The following is a 16,456-nucleotide window of genomic DNA, read 5'->3' as shown; positions in this document are numbered from 1 at the left end:
AAGACGCTAGTTGTGGAGGAGAGCCGAAGGATTGCGTCTCATCAAGTCAAGCCAAAATGTCTCCCTGCTCAAACGATAATTTTTTAATCTGAGCTCGTCTCTGTCAGGTGACCCTAAGCCAGTGATGGAAAAATTCCACATTCCTATGGTCAGTGCCGGTATATCAATTAGGCCAGCCAACACATTGAACTTCCACAAAGTGGTACTCACTCTGCGGACCCCCAGAGGAAAGTGGGCTTGAGTCACATCGTTGATAATTTAAAACTGTGCTTTAAAGATGTAATTTCAAAAGGTGACAATGCTACATGCAATCTCCCTTTGGTCAAAAAGAGCATCGCATCGGAGAATGCCCCGAGAAAATTACATCACGCAACTACTCTTGGAATCACTTCAACATAACTCTCTCACCCACCCACTGCATGATGCTCCCTCACGCTCAGCAGGACTGATTTCACCGCATGCGAATCATATGATACGTTAACACTCGCTAACTCTCACCGGTGGCCAAGATGAAGTGAGCGGCTTTTGGCTCGCCATGGAACAAGGACAGTCGCCACATCGCGTGCTTTCAGAAGCGCTTCTGCAGGCCGTTTGGAATTCTCTTCCTTCCGATGTTAGGAAGCAACTGGAGCCATGCACTATTAAATCTATATTTAAAACGAATTTCTTTAGAGCAGTTTTTTGTGTTTATTTTGTTGTCCTTCAATTAGTACAGTTGGCTACGTGCAGTGCGAAAGAAGTTCCACATACATGCAGATAGTGCAGTACTCGGTGACCTGATTGAGACCATAAACTCACGAAGCAATGGGTGTCTGCCCCTGATTGGAACCCACGGAGCACTTGGCTACCTCTTTCGACTGCGCAGGCCGTGATGATGAATTCGGATGGCCAATGAACAGCAACTGTTACAGATTCAGTTCTAAGTGATTTAACCTTTCAATTGCCTTGTCGGAGAGGTGGTGAATTAAAAAATGTCTATATTTGGGTAAGTACGAAAGTCCATGGTTTTGGTATTTGTAGCCGCATACAGCATAGGGAGGCAATTTTCCACTTATTCATCAAGAATTCACTGCATCTTCCGTGGTCAGTGCAGATGTAGTTAAGTGCTACCCATTGTTTCTGTGGGAGATTGAAGCCTGCCAGTGGCCTCACTTATATATACGGCATTTTTCTATTTTATGGCAAGCTTTAATACCACTAAGCACTCACAGCAACATGACTTTTCTTTCCCCTATCATCCTGCCGGTTGTGTTAATGCGTTAATGTCCTGGCTATGTATTGAAATGGTCTAAGAGGAGCCTACCTCTCTCACAGAACGAGCCCGTGTATCCCGCCAGACAGAAGCATTTGAAGAGCGTCGAGTTGTCCAGAACACACGTCCCATCGTTCTGGCAGGGCGAGGACAAACATGCTGGGAAAAGGGGCGACCGCAAACAATCGTGTCAAAGAGCTGTTTCGAGCAACTTGCAATACAACAAACTCATTGTGCGTTGTTATGGAACATCGTATGCATGTATGTATGAGTAGTGAGTCACTTCTGAGACACTACTAGGAGGAGTCAACACACGTTTATTCTACACTCTTAACACTGTTCACACACGGGATAACTATGAACGGGTCAGAGCAGCCGCCACGCTGTCTGACCCACGACGCCGGAGACGAAGACGTAGCCCGTTGGGTTCCACTCCACCGACAGACAGCCCCTATCCAGCCTCGGGACTTCCCTTTTATGCCCCCCGGCGTGGCCTGGCTCCGCCCTCGGCCACGCCCCCTTCTGGAACCCATCAGAAGGTTATGGGCTATACCTCACGTGTCCCCTCGGTCACCTTTGCCCAACATCCTTAACCCTGGCTTATCACGTGCTCCACCAGCCGGCTGGGGTGCCACATCCTCATATGCGCCCTTCTGCCAGCAGCTAGCGCCACGCACCCTCGTGAGCAACTCCGTGGCATTGCTCTGCTGGCAGAACGGCTGCCACACGCTGCTCTGCCGGCAGAACGGCCGTTATGCCCACATTCTCTCTCTCTCTGTCAGTAACCAGCGCTACGTGTCATAGTGACCCATTCTATGTCACTACATATGTACGGTGAACATTTTTCACACCATAGCCTAATCGGAGGTGTGGGGGAAGGACAACAACACTAGACGCAAAAAGCAGTTCTAACAAAACGAGTTTTGAATCTAGATTATTTAAAAGTGCGTAGCTCCGGTGGCTTCCTAATATCGGAAGGAAGAGCGTTCCAGACGGTTGCAGGAGCGCATCTGAAAGCAAGCGAGGGTAATGTATGTATGTTGAACTTCTTTCGTAAAGTATATAAACGAGCACCCATCTCTTACTGCATGCAGTGTACAATAACAAAAAACAGCTGCCGTTTGCCACTAAGTCGTGGTGACATCACCACAGCGCTTGTGCCAGGCTAGGTGCACTTTGAGGCCACGTCAAGTGTCCAAGGCTCACTGAGCATCGTATGGAGTGACAGACCAGGTAGCTTCTACACAGCGTTACCCAGAAGATAAAAATATAATGCCGTTTGACTTATTCGGAGTGAGACTTCTATTTACGAACCGTAACTAGTCATAAGCACATTGTCCAGGTGTGGGAATTCCTCCACTCTCACCACCAGTGTCCCATCACTCATGGGGAGTTGAAGGCGTGGAGTAATCGATGACTTCGGTTGCGAGAAGTTAACTGCCTCGCCTAGTATACAGGAGTTTGTGGGTTCGATCCCGACTCCTGTATATTTGGAGTTTGCGTGTTCTCTCTCGCCGTGGTCGCATGGATTTTTCTCCAGGTCCTCTGGTTTTTCCCTCCACATTTAGAAACACGCATTTAGAGCATTCGGTTGCTATACATTTCCACGCACTTATCCACTTCGTTGAGCTATCATTTGTGGCCAGGTCACTTCTGAAAAAGAGCAATTTAGCGCAGTGAGCGTAACCTGGTAAAGTAAAAAAAAAAATGTATAGTTCAAGTAACATACGGTATGTTCCCTGCATGCACACGCATGCAGGCAAGCATGCAAAACGTACGTGACTAATCATGTGTGAGGCTAAGATTTTGGCGGTTACAGAAATGGTGAATTATTTGAAGTCTTTGAAATATTAAAATTGTATGTACGTCGTTGGGGGGGGGGGGGGGGGGGGGGTTAGGGAAGGAGGGGGGGAAATGCCATCCAATGGGGGAGGGGCGGCACCACCCCACAGCATTCCGTGACCTTTTCGTGGATTATTGTGGGTTCTTTTTTTGCTCCGGCACCTCGACCGTGAATTATACTCAAACTTACTGCTGCCCAAAATTGTAGCCTCGATTACGAATCAAATTTAAATTGACTTTGTTATGTAATGAGTTCGCTCTGCAGTTGGCGAAATGGATTTTTCCTGAGCAGCAAGGGCAAGGTGCCAAGACGTGGGCATGAAAATGCTGCTCCAACCTATTACTCGTAATTAGCTTAAGAACGCAAATACACTAAAAATAGTTTCGCAAGCAGCGTGTGCGACAACTGTGGGTCGCTGAAAGTCACACAGCAGCTCATGTTGAGGATTCCTACGATTCAGTGTAATTGCCAAAGGCTCCAAAAGCCAAACTATGGGGTGCCACGGTAGCGAGGAGATGTTACCTTCCTCGCCTAGGTACGAAAGAGGGCGCGGGTTCGATCCTGTTGCATATTAGGGGTTTGCGTGTTCTCTCTCGTAGATTATTGGGCTGCTACTACTATAAATTCCCACAACTGATAGATATCAGCGACTTCGATGCGCCATCATGTGTGGCCAGGTCGCCTCTGAAAGGAGCTAATAGCTTAGTGGACTTTACCCGGTAAGTAAAAGAGGTTATAGCTTCAGTTCATGGAAGACTCTCGGAGCACTGGGAGGAATGTAGTAAGGCGTCCTGCGTCGTTGCCTTTTTGCACGCTGGTATCAGCCTTATTAAGGATCATCGCAACACAGTATAGCTGCTATGTTATCACAAATATATGTCGGTGTCACACTTAACATGAATCAGGTCTTCAGAAAGTAGATTAAAAAATACATCGTATATTTAGACAATAGAATGACGGACCAGTCTCTGATGGAGTCTCTAGACAATAGCCTGAAAGACCATTCTCTGATGGGGTAGGGGGGGGTCTCTAGACAATAAAGTGACTATCTAGGACGTAAATACCGACGTAGCCTCAAACCTCGACTCTTGGCAGCCTCGGAGAAGACGGCCGAGAAGCCGTCGAAGCTCTTGAAGCCGTCCGCCTGGAAGAGGAGGTGCAGCGAGGAGCCCGAGGAGCGGGTCGGCGCCGGGCGGTTGTTCCCGCAGAAGCGGCCGATGACGGGCGAGTCGACGTTGTCGCCGTCGCGCACCTCCAGCACGTCGTACTGGCACGAGTAGTCGTGCTCCAGGCTCAGCATGGCGAACCTGCCGGCGACCGCCACCAACTGTCAGGACCCCCCCCCCTCCATGCGGCCGAGCAGCCCGATTGTCTTTACTGCCAAAAGCAAAGCGTTGTTCCAAAGGCAAAGCGTTGTTGCATAGCCTGGGAGCTGCGCTGGCGAAAAAACGGCCGACCACCCCTGCGGGAACAGAGCCGTGACCTCGGAGTGCTTAGAAGAAGGCGGTCCGAAGGATCTCAAGGACCTGGCTGAAGTCTAAAAATGGATCAGTTCCTGCAAATGTTGTGGGTCTGATCCATTGGGTGCCTTGTCGGTCAGCAGCGGGATCTTAATAGAGCACACGATACTTGACTGGTAGCCAATGCAAAGACGAGGGAGCTGGTGTGTGATGTGCTCGCGAAACGGCGTGCGTGTAAGGACTCTCGCAGCTGCATTCTGAGCAAGGTGGAGTCTACCCGGCACCTTAGTCGGAATCCCGAACAGTAATAATGTGTATTCTTGGGTCTTTCGGTAAAGTCACGTAGATAGGTTCAAAGAAAATAACAAAAAATCTATCTACGTGACTTTACCGAAAGACCCAAGAATATGAATTCCTGCCGTCACGAAAGCTTTAAGTCAACATTTAGTAATGATGCGTTGCAGTCATTAAGGTGGGTCAGCAAGAGAGCATGGCCCGGGTTCTCTAAGTCATTAGGTGGCCGGAATCAACGCAGGTAACTGTTTAAGTTACATCACCTGGTTCGGTAGTTGACTTCCACCCCCACTTTGCCAGTCTACCCAGCAGTACAAATGGGTACACAATAGTGAGTCGATTTACAGGCCACTTTTGGTGGGGTAAAGTGTGGATAGATTGAAAACGAATTCTTTCAAACCGCTTTTCGCATATAGTTTGTTGTCCTGCACCACGCACCTCTGATTAGCACGGTTGGCTACGTACGGTGCGAAAGAAATTCAACATTACATACGTATGCCTCTTTCTGCTAAACTTCCACTGAAATTCTTGACTTGTCCCTGTCCTTTCAAAACCGGTAATCGAATCTGTGGAAATGGTTATCGGGTTTTTATCGGTTTTTATCGGTTACCGGATGCGTTACCAACCCTTGTTTACTCCGGGCTGTCGCCAGTCGCTCTCACCGTAACTCGACCACGTGTCCAGGCCGCACGTTGATGACCCACTCGCAGTGGGCATTGGTCGGGTAGCCCTGGAGGCTTATGGTGCCCTTGGTGCCGTTAATAACACCTCCGCATTCTATTGAAACGACACGACATCCAACAACCACGACACTCATTCAAATAATGTGCTGACGAACCGTGCACTTATGATGTTACATTCAGGAATGAAGTCAGAATTTGATCAATACATTAAACTAAACTATTTTTATTTTACCAGGTAAGACCCCATTGAGCTCTTTAGGTATAATAAGCATAGGCGAAGTTTGACTTCTATATTTGGTGGGGGGCATTGGTTTTGCTTTGTTCCTCACATTAGGAATCGCGGGTGCATATAATTAATTTATCTTTTATCTTAATTGTAAACGGCCGACAATAAATTAATAAAGGTGTCCAGTTCAAGGGTGGCACTGCCACTACCCCCCCCACCCCACCCCCAAATCTCTGCCCATTCTTGCCGGTGAAAGGCGGTAACACTCACATCAAGGGCACTAATCGCCATGTTTCCATCTCATGCACTATCCCGGCCAAAGCCGTGCTTAGCTCCTGTGATGTGACGCGATCGGGTGCACTGCAGGTGCGTTCTTTTGTCACGGGCGCATGAAAAATGCCAAGCGCATGTTGGACAACGAGGAAACGTCTTGCCGTTTAATCGACGTCTACCGGATCCTCCTCCGCCGCCTCGCTTACTTACGCATGCAGTTTCCACCCGACCATCCATCCCCACACACGCCACAGTAGTCGCCCTTCACGTAGAACGTGTCGAAGGTCCCCCAGGATCCGTTGAGGCACGTCCTGCAGTTCTCATAAATGCTGCAGCCTGCGAACACAGCGGTCACCGCGGCGGTAACCCGGTAAACACGGAGCGTTGGGACCAACGGTGGGCCAATGGTTCTGACCGCATGGCAGCGTTGCGCGGTTCACGGGGAAGTGAGCACGCTTTGGCGTTTCACGGCCATGCCCAGAACATGCGTGGAATTCACGCTTTTGTAGCTCACACCTCTGCACGTGAGCTTTCCCTTGTACGCGACAGTACGACGTTACGTGTACAGTATGTATGTTGAACTTCTTTCGCACCGTACGTAGCCAGCTGCACTGATAGGTTGGCTACCAATGAACTGATCAATTAACTGCCCACACCCAGCGCATTATTTGTGCACGGTGCAACTGTGGTGGTGAGCGGGGTCGCAGTGGTTAGTGCACTGTGCTACAAAACCTGACTCACTCGAGTTCGATTCCCGCTCATGGCCAATAATAGTGGCGAATATCTGAGCCGGTCCTGGACCCCTTCCGCAAGGTCGACCCAGCCTTAGTGGTGCAGTGTGTATACGACACAGGTATTTGGGAGACAAAGGTGGCCGGGCATGGCGCTGACCACAAAACCCCCTCATGTTATCCACGCTATTCTTCTGTTATCCGCAATTGTTTTTCCGATTGTGGAGTAAATTCGCAGACGAACCCTGCGGATTATGGGATCCGTGATATTGGTCTTGCAACACATCACCACGGATAAAAGCATTTTTTTCCTGCTGCACAAAGGGCCGGACTTGACCCCCTGACCCGGATGTGAACCCGCAACCTCTTAATTGCGAGCTGTGCCGCCCTAACCACAGCGCCTCGTGGCCAGTCACATTCCACAGTTCACCTTGTAAATGAACCTCTGTCGCAGTACGTACACACGCACACGCACATACAAACATCACGTAAAAAAAGGAGAGTCACTGACCCAACCTCCCAGCCCCGTGCGCGCGGATTACATCTCGCACTTAATGGCACCTATTAATCACACGTGGTAACGGGGTCAAACGGCCGTGCCCGCTGGCCTACAAATGAGTTCCTTCAAGCACAGAATGTGCATCGTGATTGCACCTCGGCGCAAAGTCGCGTGTTAAACGGCGTCGGTGGCAGATGCAATTTGAGATTCAGATCAAATACATTCTGCTCTCGTGATTTTTTTATTTTATTTTACATGCCCAGATGTTAAATCGGCAAAATCTAAGCCACTGTGTGTTAATTTTACCAGCGTGCGTTTTTTGTTTTACCATTTGCCCCCGTCTTTGCTGACCTCTGTAGAATGAAGATTTTCAGAGATGCATGGTTTCATTTTACCTGGCCGAAAACATTGGACTTAAGTAACAGGACTTGAGTATACGTAGCCTCTCATGAACATGTAATAAAGCTAATGGTGAAAAAACTTGCAATCCCGACAGAGCCCCTTTATAGGGAATTTTGGCCAATTTCAAACTGTGCAGACGTCTTGGAAGAGTTGGGAGTGCCAACATTTACCTCACCACACGTGACCTGCGCATCGACTACACTGACGTGTATCGACTGATTATACTACTGAGGGATTTAAGCAACTTTTCCATTGTGGATCACAAGTGCTGATCCCTCACAGCCACTATCAAAAGCAGTGGCGGCTCCTGCAAAATCTCTCAGGGGGGGCAAATGTCTGGATGATTGATAAGGATAAGGTCCACCCATGCAATGGATAAATTAACAGCTTAAGCATGTAAAGGCAACTTCACTTCTTTAATATTAATGAAAAATAAAGTGACTCTTACAATACATCTTGTTTGTTTCTATACTCACTATTAAAACAAACCACTCAAGTTTATTTTATTAAAGATTCCACTCGGTGGCGATAAATTATATTGTTGGATGAAACGTGCTTACGTATGATGACGTAAGCACGTATGATGACGTAAGCACGTTAGTGCATGCCCTCCCGGAAGCCATAGAGAATGCATTGGAGCGCCCCCCGGTCGAAAAAAAACATCTTTGAATGTAAGTCTATGGGGCCACTCGGGGCGATTCTCAGCCGGAGTGAAATCGCCCAAAAAGAGGCGGTACTCCACAGAACGTGACATGACGCTGATTGGACTATATCCAGAGGCTGACAGTGACGGCTAGCGTGACTCTGTGGTTCAATGACATTGGTGGTGCGTCGCCCAATCGCCCTAATGAAGAAACCGCCCCTGATCAAAAGACAACTATCCCACTTGTAGCCTTAACAGACTTGTGGGGCAAGTGCTGTTAGCGAGCACCTATGAAGGCTGGCACGGCACACGAGGGGATGGATGGCCAGCACCACAACTGGCCGCCTTTGACTCCTTAGTGGCGATGTTTACACACTCATTTGAGGCTGAGTTAACCTAGGGGAGGCCCAGAGCCGGTTCAGATAATCATCACCGGTGTTGGCCGTGAGCGGGAATGAACTCGAGTCGCCGGGTTCGTAGCGCAGCGTAGCGCTAACCGGCACACTACAGCCATTATCAGGATCTCACAAAGCCGCATCAGATGGATGGCATTGTGAGACGCATGCAACATAACTAACCAACAACCTCTGCGCTGACCCAACAGCGGAGTCCCTGGCTTCGACCACCATCTAAGACAGTGGACAGCACTCAACCGAATCCACTCAACGGGACACGGACCATGATGCGGCCACCTGCTTCACGAGTGGAAGATGAGGGAATGTGGACCCCAAGGGTGCGACTGTGGCCACGAGTCCCCGAACCACTGTGCGTGGAACGTATCGCATCGACCTGCCCCGCGCTCAGATCTGTTGCGGGAGGCGCTTCATGATCTCCGCTCAGAGTCTCGGCAAGCCGCTGAGTGGATCGCCAAACTAGATGTCCCATTGCCAGCCTTTCCCATCGCACGAAAGAAGAAGTGGCCAGGAGGCAGAGCCATTCCCTATTCACATTGGCTTGTGGCAGGGATGTCCTCTGGCTCCTACAGTCTTAAACACAAAAGCAAAGAAATCGTGGAAAACTATCGTTCTCATTTACCACTGGTTGAGCTAAAGACCCGTGTGAGATCTGGATAAAAAATGAACTAAAACTTGATATCATGCCGTGCCATTTACACGAGGTCTCACAAGCACCGCTAACAAACCCCTAATGACTAAAACCCGAATAAAACCCTCAACAAATAAAAATGAATAGAACTGAGAAGGATAAAACGCACAAAACCTACACAGAATGGAGGGTACGCGAGTGAAAACAGATTCTGAGAGTCCCGAAGGTTCTGTAGAAGAGCATTGGGTCCCCAGACGGGGAGAAAACTAAAACGTATATATTTTTTTTACCAGGTAAGGCCCCGCTGAGCTAGGTAGCTATTTTTCAGTATTAACCTGGCTATCACAAATGATAGCTCAACGAAGTGGCTTATCACGTGGAAATCTCTAACAGCGAAAATTCTCTAAACGCATATTGATTGTAAATGTGGAGCGGAAAAAAACCTGGAGGACCTGGAGAAAAATGTACGCTACCACAAATTCCAAATATACAGTCGTTCGGGTCGGGATCGAACCCACGACCTCCTGTATACCAGGCAAGGGAGTTAACATCTCGCCACTGAGGAGGAGACAGCCTGCTGCTGAAGGCTCCATCACTCATTCGTCTCAAGACAAGGAAGCGAGATGTCGTGAGGATGGATGCAAAATACCCTAAGCAGGACCCTTGCAGACTCAGTGAAGCATTACATTTGGAGTAATGATTTTGCACCTCTTTTAAACTAGATTCTGTAATATAAATTCACTTTCTTCTCTTTCACTAAATGCCAGGAGGACACGTGGAATGGTTTAATTTTCCCACCATAAATGGGGCAGATTTTTTGTTTGTTCAATCCACTCATCGGCTCTTAATTAACCAAGGTTAAATCTCGGGAATTTACGTTCCAATTTTAACCAATAGGCATGACTGCATTACATTTCAGTAAAAAAAAAACGTGACAGTTTAGTTTCAAACTTAATGTGTCATTCTAGTTTCTGAATGCTATTTCTCTGCAGCATACGTTGATTATTTGTGAAAGCTAAAAACCCAGTCCAGTTGTTATGCAATCTGGAAACTTAAAAGATATCAGACAGATGGTTAAGCGGTCAGCCAGCCCAGTCACCAATTACTGCACACAAACAATCTTATTTAAAGAAAGCGTTTTCAATTAATTTCACATTTAAGCTCTGGGAATTTTGTTTGTAGTTCCTTATTTGACAGCCGTGTGACTGAACATCTCTCTCGGCAAGAGACGTGGACATGGCGCAGCACTCCCCGCGTGGATCCGAGGTCACCCAGAGGGACCTCGGAGGTAGTTCCTCGGAGCTCTCACAGGGCGGCAGCGAAACATCAAACTCGAATTGTAAATGTGGATTTACTCTCCAACACACCCCTGTACTGGAGTATAAAATAGCTATGTCCACGTATACGTATACACAGCAGCTATATAGACGAATATATGTGTAGTGATTCTGTCACAATCGAAAATAATCACCCGACGGTATGAACACTGTGTGTGTGACAGGGACAGTCAGGAGGTCAAGCACACTGTGTGTGTGACACGGGCAGTCAGAAGGTCAAGCACACTGTGTGTGTGACAGGGGCAGACAGGCGGTCAAGCACACTGTGTGTATGACACGGAGAGTCAGGAGGTCAAGCACACTGTGTGTGTGACAGGGACAGTCAGGAGGTCAAGCACACTGTGTGTATGACACGGAGAGTCAGGAGGTCAAGCACACTGTGTGTGTGACAGGGACAGTCAGGAGGTCAAGCACACTGTGTGTATGACACGGAGAGTCAGGAGGTCAAGCACACTGTGTGTGTGACACCGACAGTCAGGAGGTCAAGCACACTGTGTGTGTGACAGGGACAGTCATAAGGTCAAGCACACTGTGTGTGACACGGACAGTCAGGAGGTCAAGCACACTGTGTGTGTGACAGGGACAGTCAGGAGGTCAAGCACACTGTGTGTGTGACACGGACAGTCAGGAGGTCAAGAACACTGTGTGCGTGACACGGACAGTCAGGAGGTCAAGCACACTGTGTGTGTGACAGGGACAGTCAGAAGGTCAAGCACACTGTGTGTGTGACATGGACAGTCAGGAGGTCAAGCACACTGTGTGTGTGACACGGACAGTCAGGAGGTCAAGCACACTGTGTGTGTGACACGGACAGTCAGGAGGTCAAGCGCACTGCGTGTGTGACACGGAGAGTCAGGAGGTCAAGCACACTGTGTGTGTGACACGGACAGTCAGGAGGTCAAGCACACTGTGTGCGTGACATGAACAGTCAGGAGGTCAAACACACTGTGTGTGTGACACGGACAGTCAGGAGGTCAAGCACACTGTGTGTGTGACATGGACAGTCAGGAGGTCAAGCACACTGTGTGTGTGACACAGACAGTCAGGAGGTCAAGCACACTGTGTGTGTGACATGGACAGTCAGGAGGTGAAGCACACTGTGTGTGTGACACGGAGAGTCAGGAGGTCAAGCACACTGCGTGCGTGACAGGGACAGTCAGGAGGTCAAGCACACTATGTGTGTCACACAGACAGTCAGGAGGTCAAGCACACTGTGTGCGTAACACAGACAGTCAGGAGGTCAAGCACACTGTGTGTGTGACACGGAGAGTCAGGAGGTCAAGCACACTGCGTGCGTGACAGGGACAGTCAGGAGGTCAAGCACACTGTGTGTGTCACACAGACAGTCAGGAGGTCAAGCACACTGTGTGCGTAACACAGACAGTCAGGAGGTCAAGCACACTGTGTATGTGACACGGAGAGTCAGGAGGTCAAGCACACTGTGTGTGTCACACAGACAGTCAGGAGGTCAAGCACACTGTGTGTGTGACAGGGAGAGTCAGGAGGTCAAGCACACTGTGTGTGTGACACGGAGAGTCAGGAGGTCAAGCACACTGTGTGCGTGACACAGACAGTCAGGAGGTCAAGCACACTGTGTGTGTGACAGGGAGAGTCAGGAGGTCAAGCACACTGTGTGTGTGACACGGAGAGTCAGGAGGTCAAGCACACTGTGTGCGTGACACAGACAGTCAGGAGGTCAAGCACACTGTGTGTGTGACACGGACAGTCAGGAGGTCAAGCACACTGTGTGTGTGACACGGACAGTCAGGAGGTCAAGCACACTGTGTGTGTGACACGGACAGTCAGGAGGTCAAGCACACTGTGTGTGTGACACGGACAGTCAGGAGGTCAAGCACACTGTGTGTGTGACACGGACAGTCAGGAGGTCAAGCACACTGTGTGTGTGACATGGACAGTCAGGAGGTCAAGCGCACCGTGTGTGTGACACGGAGAGTCAGGAGGTCAAGCACACTGTGTGTGTGACACGGACAGTCAGGAGGTCAAGCACACTGTGTGTGTGACACGGACAGTCAGGAGGTCAAGCACACCGTGTGTGTGACACGGACAGTCAGGAGGTCAAGCACACTGTGTGTGTGACACGGACAGTCAGGAGGTCAAGCACACTGTGTGTGTGACACGGACAGTCAGGAGGTCAAGCACACTGTGTGTGTGACACGGACAGTCAGGAGGTCAAGCACACTGTGTGTGTGACACGGACAGTCAGGAGGTCAAGCGCACTGTGTGTGTGACAGGGAGAGTCAGGAGGTCAAGCACACTGTGTGTGTGACACGGACAGTCAGGAGGTCAAGCGCACTGTGTGTGTGACACGGAGAGTCAGGAGGTCAAGCACACTGTGTGACACAGACAGTCAGGAGGTCAAGCACACTGTGTGTGTGACACGGACAGTCAGGAGGTCAAGCACACTGTGTGTGTGACAGGGAGAGTCAGGAGGTCAAGCGCACTGTGTGTGTGACACGGAGAGTCAGGAGGTCAAGCACACTGTGTGTGTGACAGGGAGAGTCAGGAGGTCAAGCACACTGTGTGTGTGACACGGACAGTCAGGAGGTCAAGCACACTGTGTGTGTGACAGGGAGAGTCAGGAGGTCAAGCGCACTGTGTGTGTGACACGGAGAGTCAGGAGGTCAAGCACACTGTGTGTGTGACAGGGAGAGTCAGGAGGTCAAGCGCACTGTGTGTGTGACACGGAGAGTCAGGAGGTCAAGCACACTGTGTGTGTGACACAGACAGTCAGGAGGTCAAGCACACTGTGTGTGTGACACGGACAGTCAGGAGGTCAAGCGGACTGTGTGTGTGACAGGGAGAGTCAGGAGGTCAAGCACACTGTGTGTGTGACACGGAGAGTCAGGAGGTCAAGCACACTGCGTGTGTGACACGGACAGTCAGGAGGTCAAGCGCACTGTGTGTGTGACACGGAGAGTCAGAAGGTCAAGCACACTGTGTGTGTGACAGGGACAGTCAGAAGGTCAAGCACACTGTGTGTGTGACACGGAGAGTCAGAAGGTCAAGCACACTGTGTGTGTGACACGGACAGTCAGGAGGTCAAGCACACTGTGTGCGTGACACGGACAGTCAGGAGGTCAAGCACACCTTCTGGGTGGTGCTCAACGGGCCTGAAAGGAGATTGGTTGGGGTCAGGGAACTGAAGCGATTGGAGGAGACGTAGATAATGGAAAGATTGGAAAACGGAGGATGATTGACAGGGTGAAAGGTCGGAATCCGTTGGGAAAGGTGGAAGGTGATTGGCTGGAAGGAAAGCAGGTCAGGGAACCTTTGGGAAAGGGGCTTGAGGGATGTACGAAGGAGTTTTGGGATGGTTGGACTGAAGGAGGTCCTTCAAGACCGTGTCTCGTGCAGGAAGAAATAAAGACTCATGCTGTTGAAGACTGCCGTGTCGGGTTTTCACTACACAGGGGCACCGGGCAGAGCCGAGGGCCCCTGTGAGAGCTGCGAGCGGACAACTCCTTCACCTCGAGGCGTACACAGTCGTGGATTTCCTAACGTCGGACCACGGACATTTCCGATGACCCCCTCCCCCCGCCCGCCGCGTCGACCGCACCTGGGTGAATGATGCAGGGGTCGCACACGTCCTCGTCGTTGCGGCAGCAGGGCACGGAGTAGCCGGTGGGATCTCCGGTGCCGGGACACAGGCACTCGATCCTGCCCTCCTCGCAGCAGCCGCGGCACAATATGCTCCACTCGGCACCCGGGCAGGTGTTGAGCGTCACTGCATGCGCGGAACGTGGAGCAAAAAAAAACACACCGGACAATGTTTCTCGATGAACGCTAGCTGGGTGATGGTGAGAAGGAAACTGGGCACTGCTTTGGACACAACATGCAGGATGGACGGACAACAGGGAAAGATTTGATGTGTGTCACTGTTGTTCGTGGGACGAAATGTGCAGTGGACACCTACTGATGGGCTATCTGGCCATGGATCGCGACGATGGTGATGATGAGCGCTAGGCCTGTTATTAAAACCGTGCATTATCCTGCATTGAAGTACAACATCAACACCATGATCTCGGTACAAATCTATTGCTGTCATCCAAATACAGATGCCAATGTCCTGACTGTCCTAGTAAATTCCCAGACAGGCAGCACACCTATTACTTGCACAAATACTGTCGCTCCAACACGTGTTTATACATTTTTTCAGGACTATATAGTGGGTAGCAGAAGGTAGTGCAACAGAATGCGTTATTGTACAGTACGGTACGACATTTCTATGCTTCCGCATCCGTGTTCACCGCCTTCACCAACCCGTCACGACCAGCGTGGTGAAGTATGGTCAGATAACACGTGACTCGCACTGCGTGGGGAGGCCCGCATCCAGAAATGGAATGAAAAAACAGCCGCATATGCAAAAGTTTGCTTTTCAAATGCTCAAGTGTCAGAGGCTTGCAACGAAAGGTTTGATAAAAGCACATGACGCAGAGGCAAACGCGCACACAGCTGTGCCGGACTAAGCTAGTGCGGGGCCTGTAGCGTATGTTATAAGGGGCCCTAAATAAAATAAAAACACGTAAATATTAAAACACAATTTTAACTTGCATAGTAAAGTAATTGTATTTTTTTCATTTGCTACGCAGCCAGATAATACGACAAATCGCTAACCTTAAACAGCCAGTCGTTCATAGAAGTTGAAGGCAGTATAGTACTATAGTAATAGAGCAAGTGCAGAATCACAGAACCGGAATTGATAGCTTGAAAGCGTTTAGCGCGGGGCCCTTGAAAGTGCGCGGCCCGTAGTTACTACATATGTAGCTACTTTTGCTACTGGGATCATCCGGCACTGGCACACGGTGCGTTGTTGGGTAACGTTCTGCTCGGCCGGCTAATGTCATGTTGCAGTGCTGCGTGCCGTCGCTCGAAGTCGCATGGAGGCGCTACGGGAGTTGATGGGGACATGTCACTTAAGCCGAAAGCGGTCGTCACATTTCAACTATCAAGATATTCTAGATTTGAAGCTTTCGTGACTGCAAGGATTAATATTCTTAGGTTTTATCGGTAAAGTCACGTAGGTCAAAAAATTAAATTAATAAAAGTAAAATAAAAAATAAAATATGGTGCATATGGCGTGCCGCGTACAGAGACGCCTGCATGTCAACCAGTGGGGAGAAGACAAATCAGACATTGCTGATAAGACTGATAATTTAGTCTGGCTACGGGTGTGAGGCTAATGTATCAAATTAGAGTCGGGGGTCACGATGACAGGCATATGGTCCATTGCACTGCCGATATTTAATCGATTAGGCAAATCATTGCATGTGTCAAGTTTTAAACAATTACCAAACTTCTTTCACGAGACATTAAGCAAAATGATTGAAAAGTGTGATTCCATTTTCGGTATATGATACTGCACACATGCTCTGACACACAAACACACGCGCGCACACACACGCCAACGTACATACACACAAAAAACTTCTTATGGAATTTATTTTTTGGCCGGAGCAACAATCGCAACCATGTGTTTTCTCCCATTGCAAAAAAGAAAAAGAGTCAATCGCACTTGAAGGCTCTCCTCTAAGCGGGGCCCCCAGACTGCACACGTGTTTTTCCTGAAATAAAACACCGCACGCACACACCCACTGGTTACCAACACGGGAAAGACACTCATTAATTTCGGTGTGTACCTGTGCAAGCCAAGCACACAGCATCTGCGCACGCCAAGCTGTTTGCCCGTCTCACTTCACGAATTGGCTTTTAGGTTTTTTTTCTTTGTTTAATGTTCACGTGGGAATTAGT

At 49.4% G+C, this 16,456-nt stretch overlaps 1 protein-coding gene across 2 annotated transcripts in view; it reads right to left on the bottom strand.

Moving 5' to 3' along the window:
* PAMR1 (peptidase domain containing associated with muscle regeneration 1) overlaps positions 1-16,456 on the bottom strand; it is a 46,313-nt gene that overhangs the window by 11,067 nt on the left and 18,790 nt on the right. For both annotated transcript variants that reach the window (XM_061566620.1, XM_061566621.1), the window contains exons 3-7: positions 14,265-14,432; positions 6,242-6,367; positions 5,512-5,626; positions 4,176-4,402; positions 1,304-1,411 (exon numbers count right to left, since the gene is read on the bottom strand). In XM_061566620.1, coding sequence (XP_061422604.1) covers positions 1,304-1,411; positions 4,176-4,402; positions 5,512-5,626; positions 6,242-6,367; positions 14,265-14,432 — 744 coding nt within the window. The remainder of the gene's footprint in view (positions 1-1,303; positions 1,412-4,175; positions 4,403-5,511; positions 5,627-6,241; positions 6,368-14,264; positions 14,433-16,456) is intronic.

Source organism: Lethenteron reissneri, chromosome 37 (genome assembly GCF_015708825.2).
Source record: "Lethenteron reissneri isolate LAM-NWPU_2019-01 chromosome 37, ASM1570882v1, whole genome shotgun sequence".
In the NCBI taxonomy this organism is placed as follows: domain Eukaryota; kingdom Metazoa; phylum Chordata; class Hyperoartia; order Petromyzontiformes; family Petromyzontidae; genus Lethenteron; species Lethenteron reissneri.
This window is presented reverse-complemented; position numbering and strand designations above follow the sequence as displayed.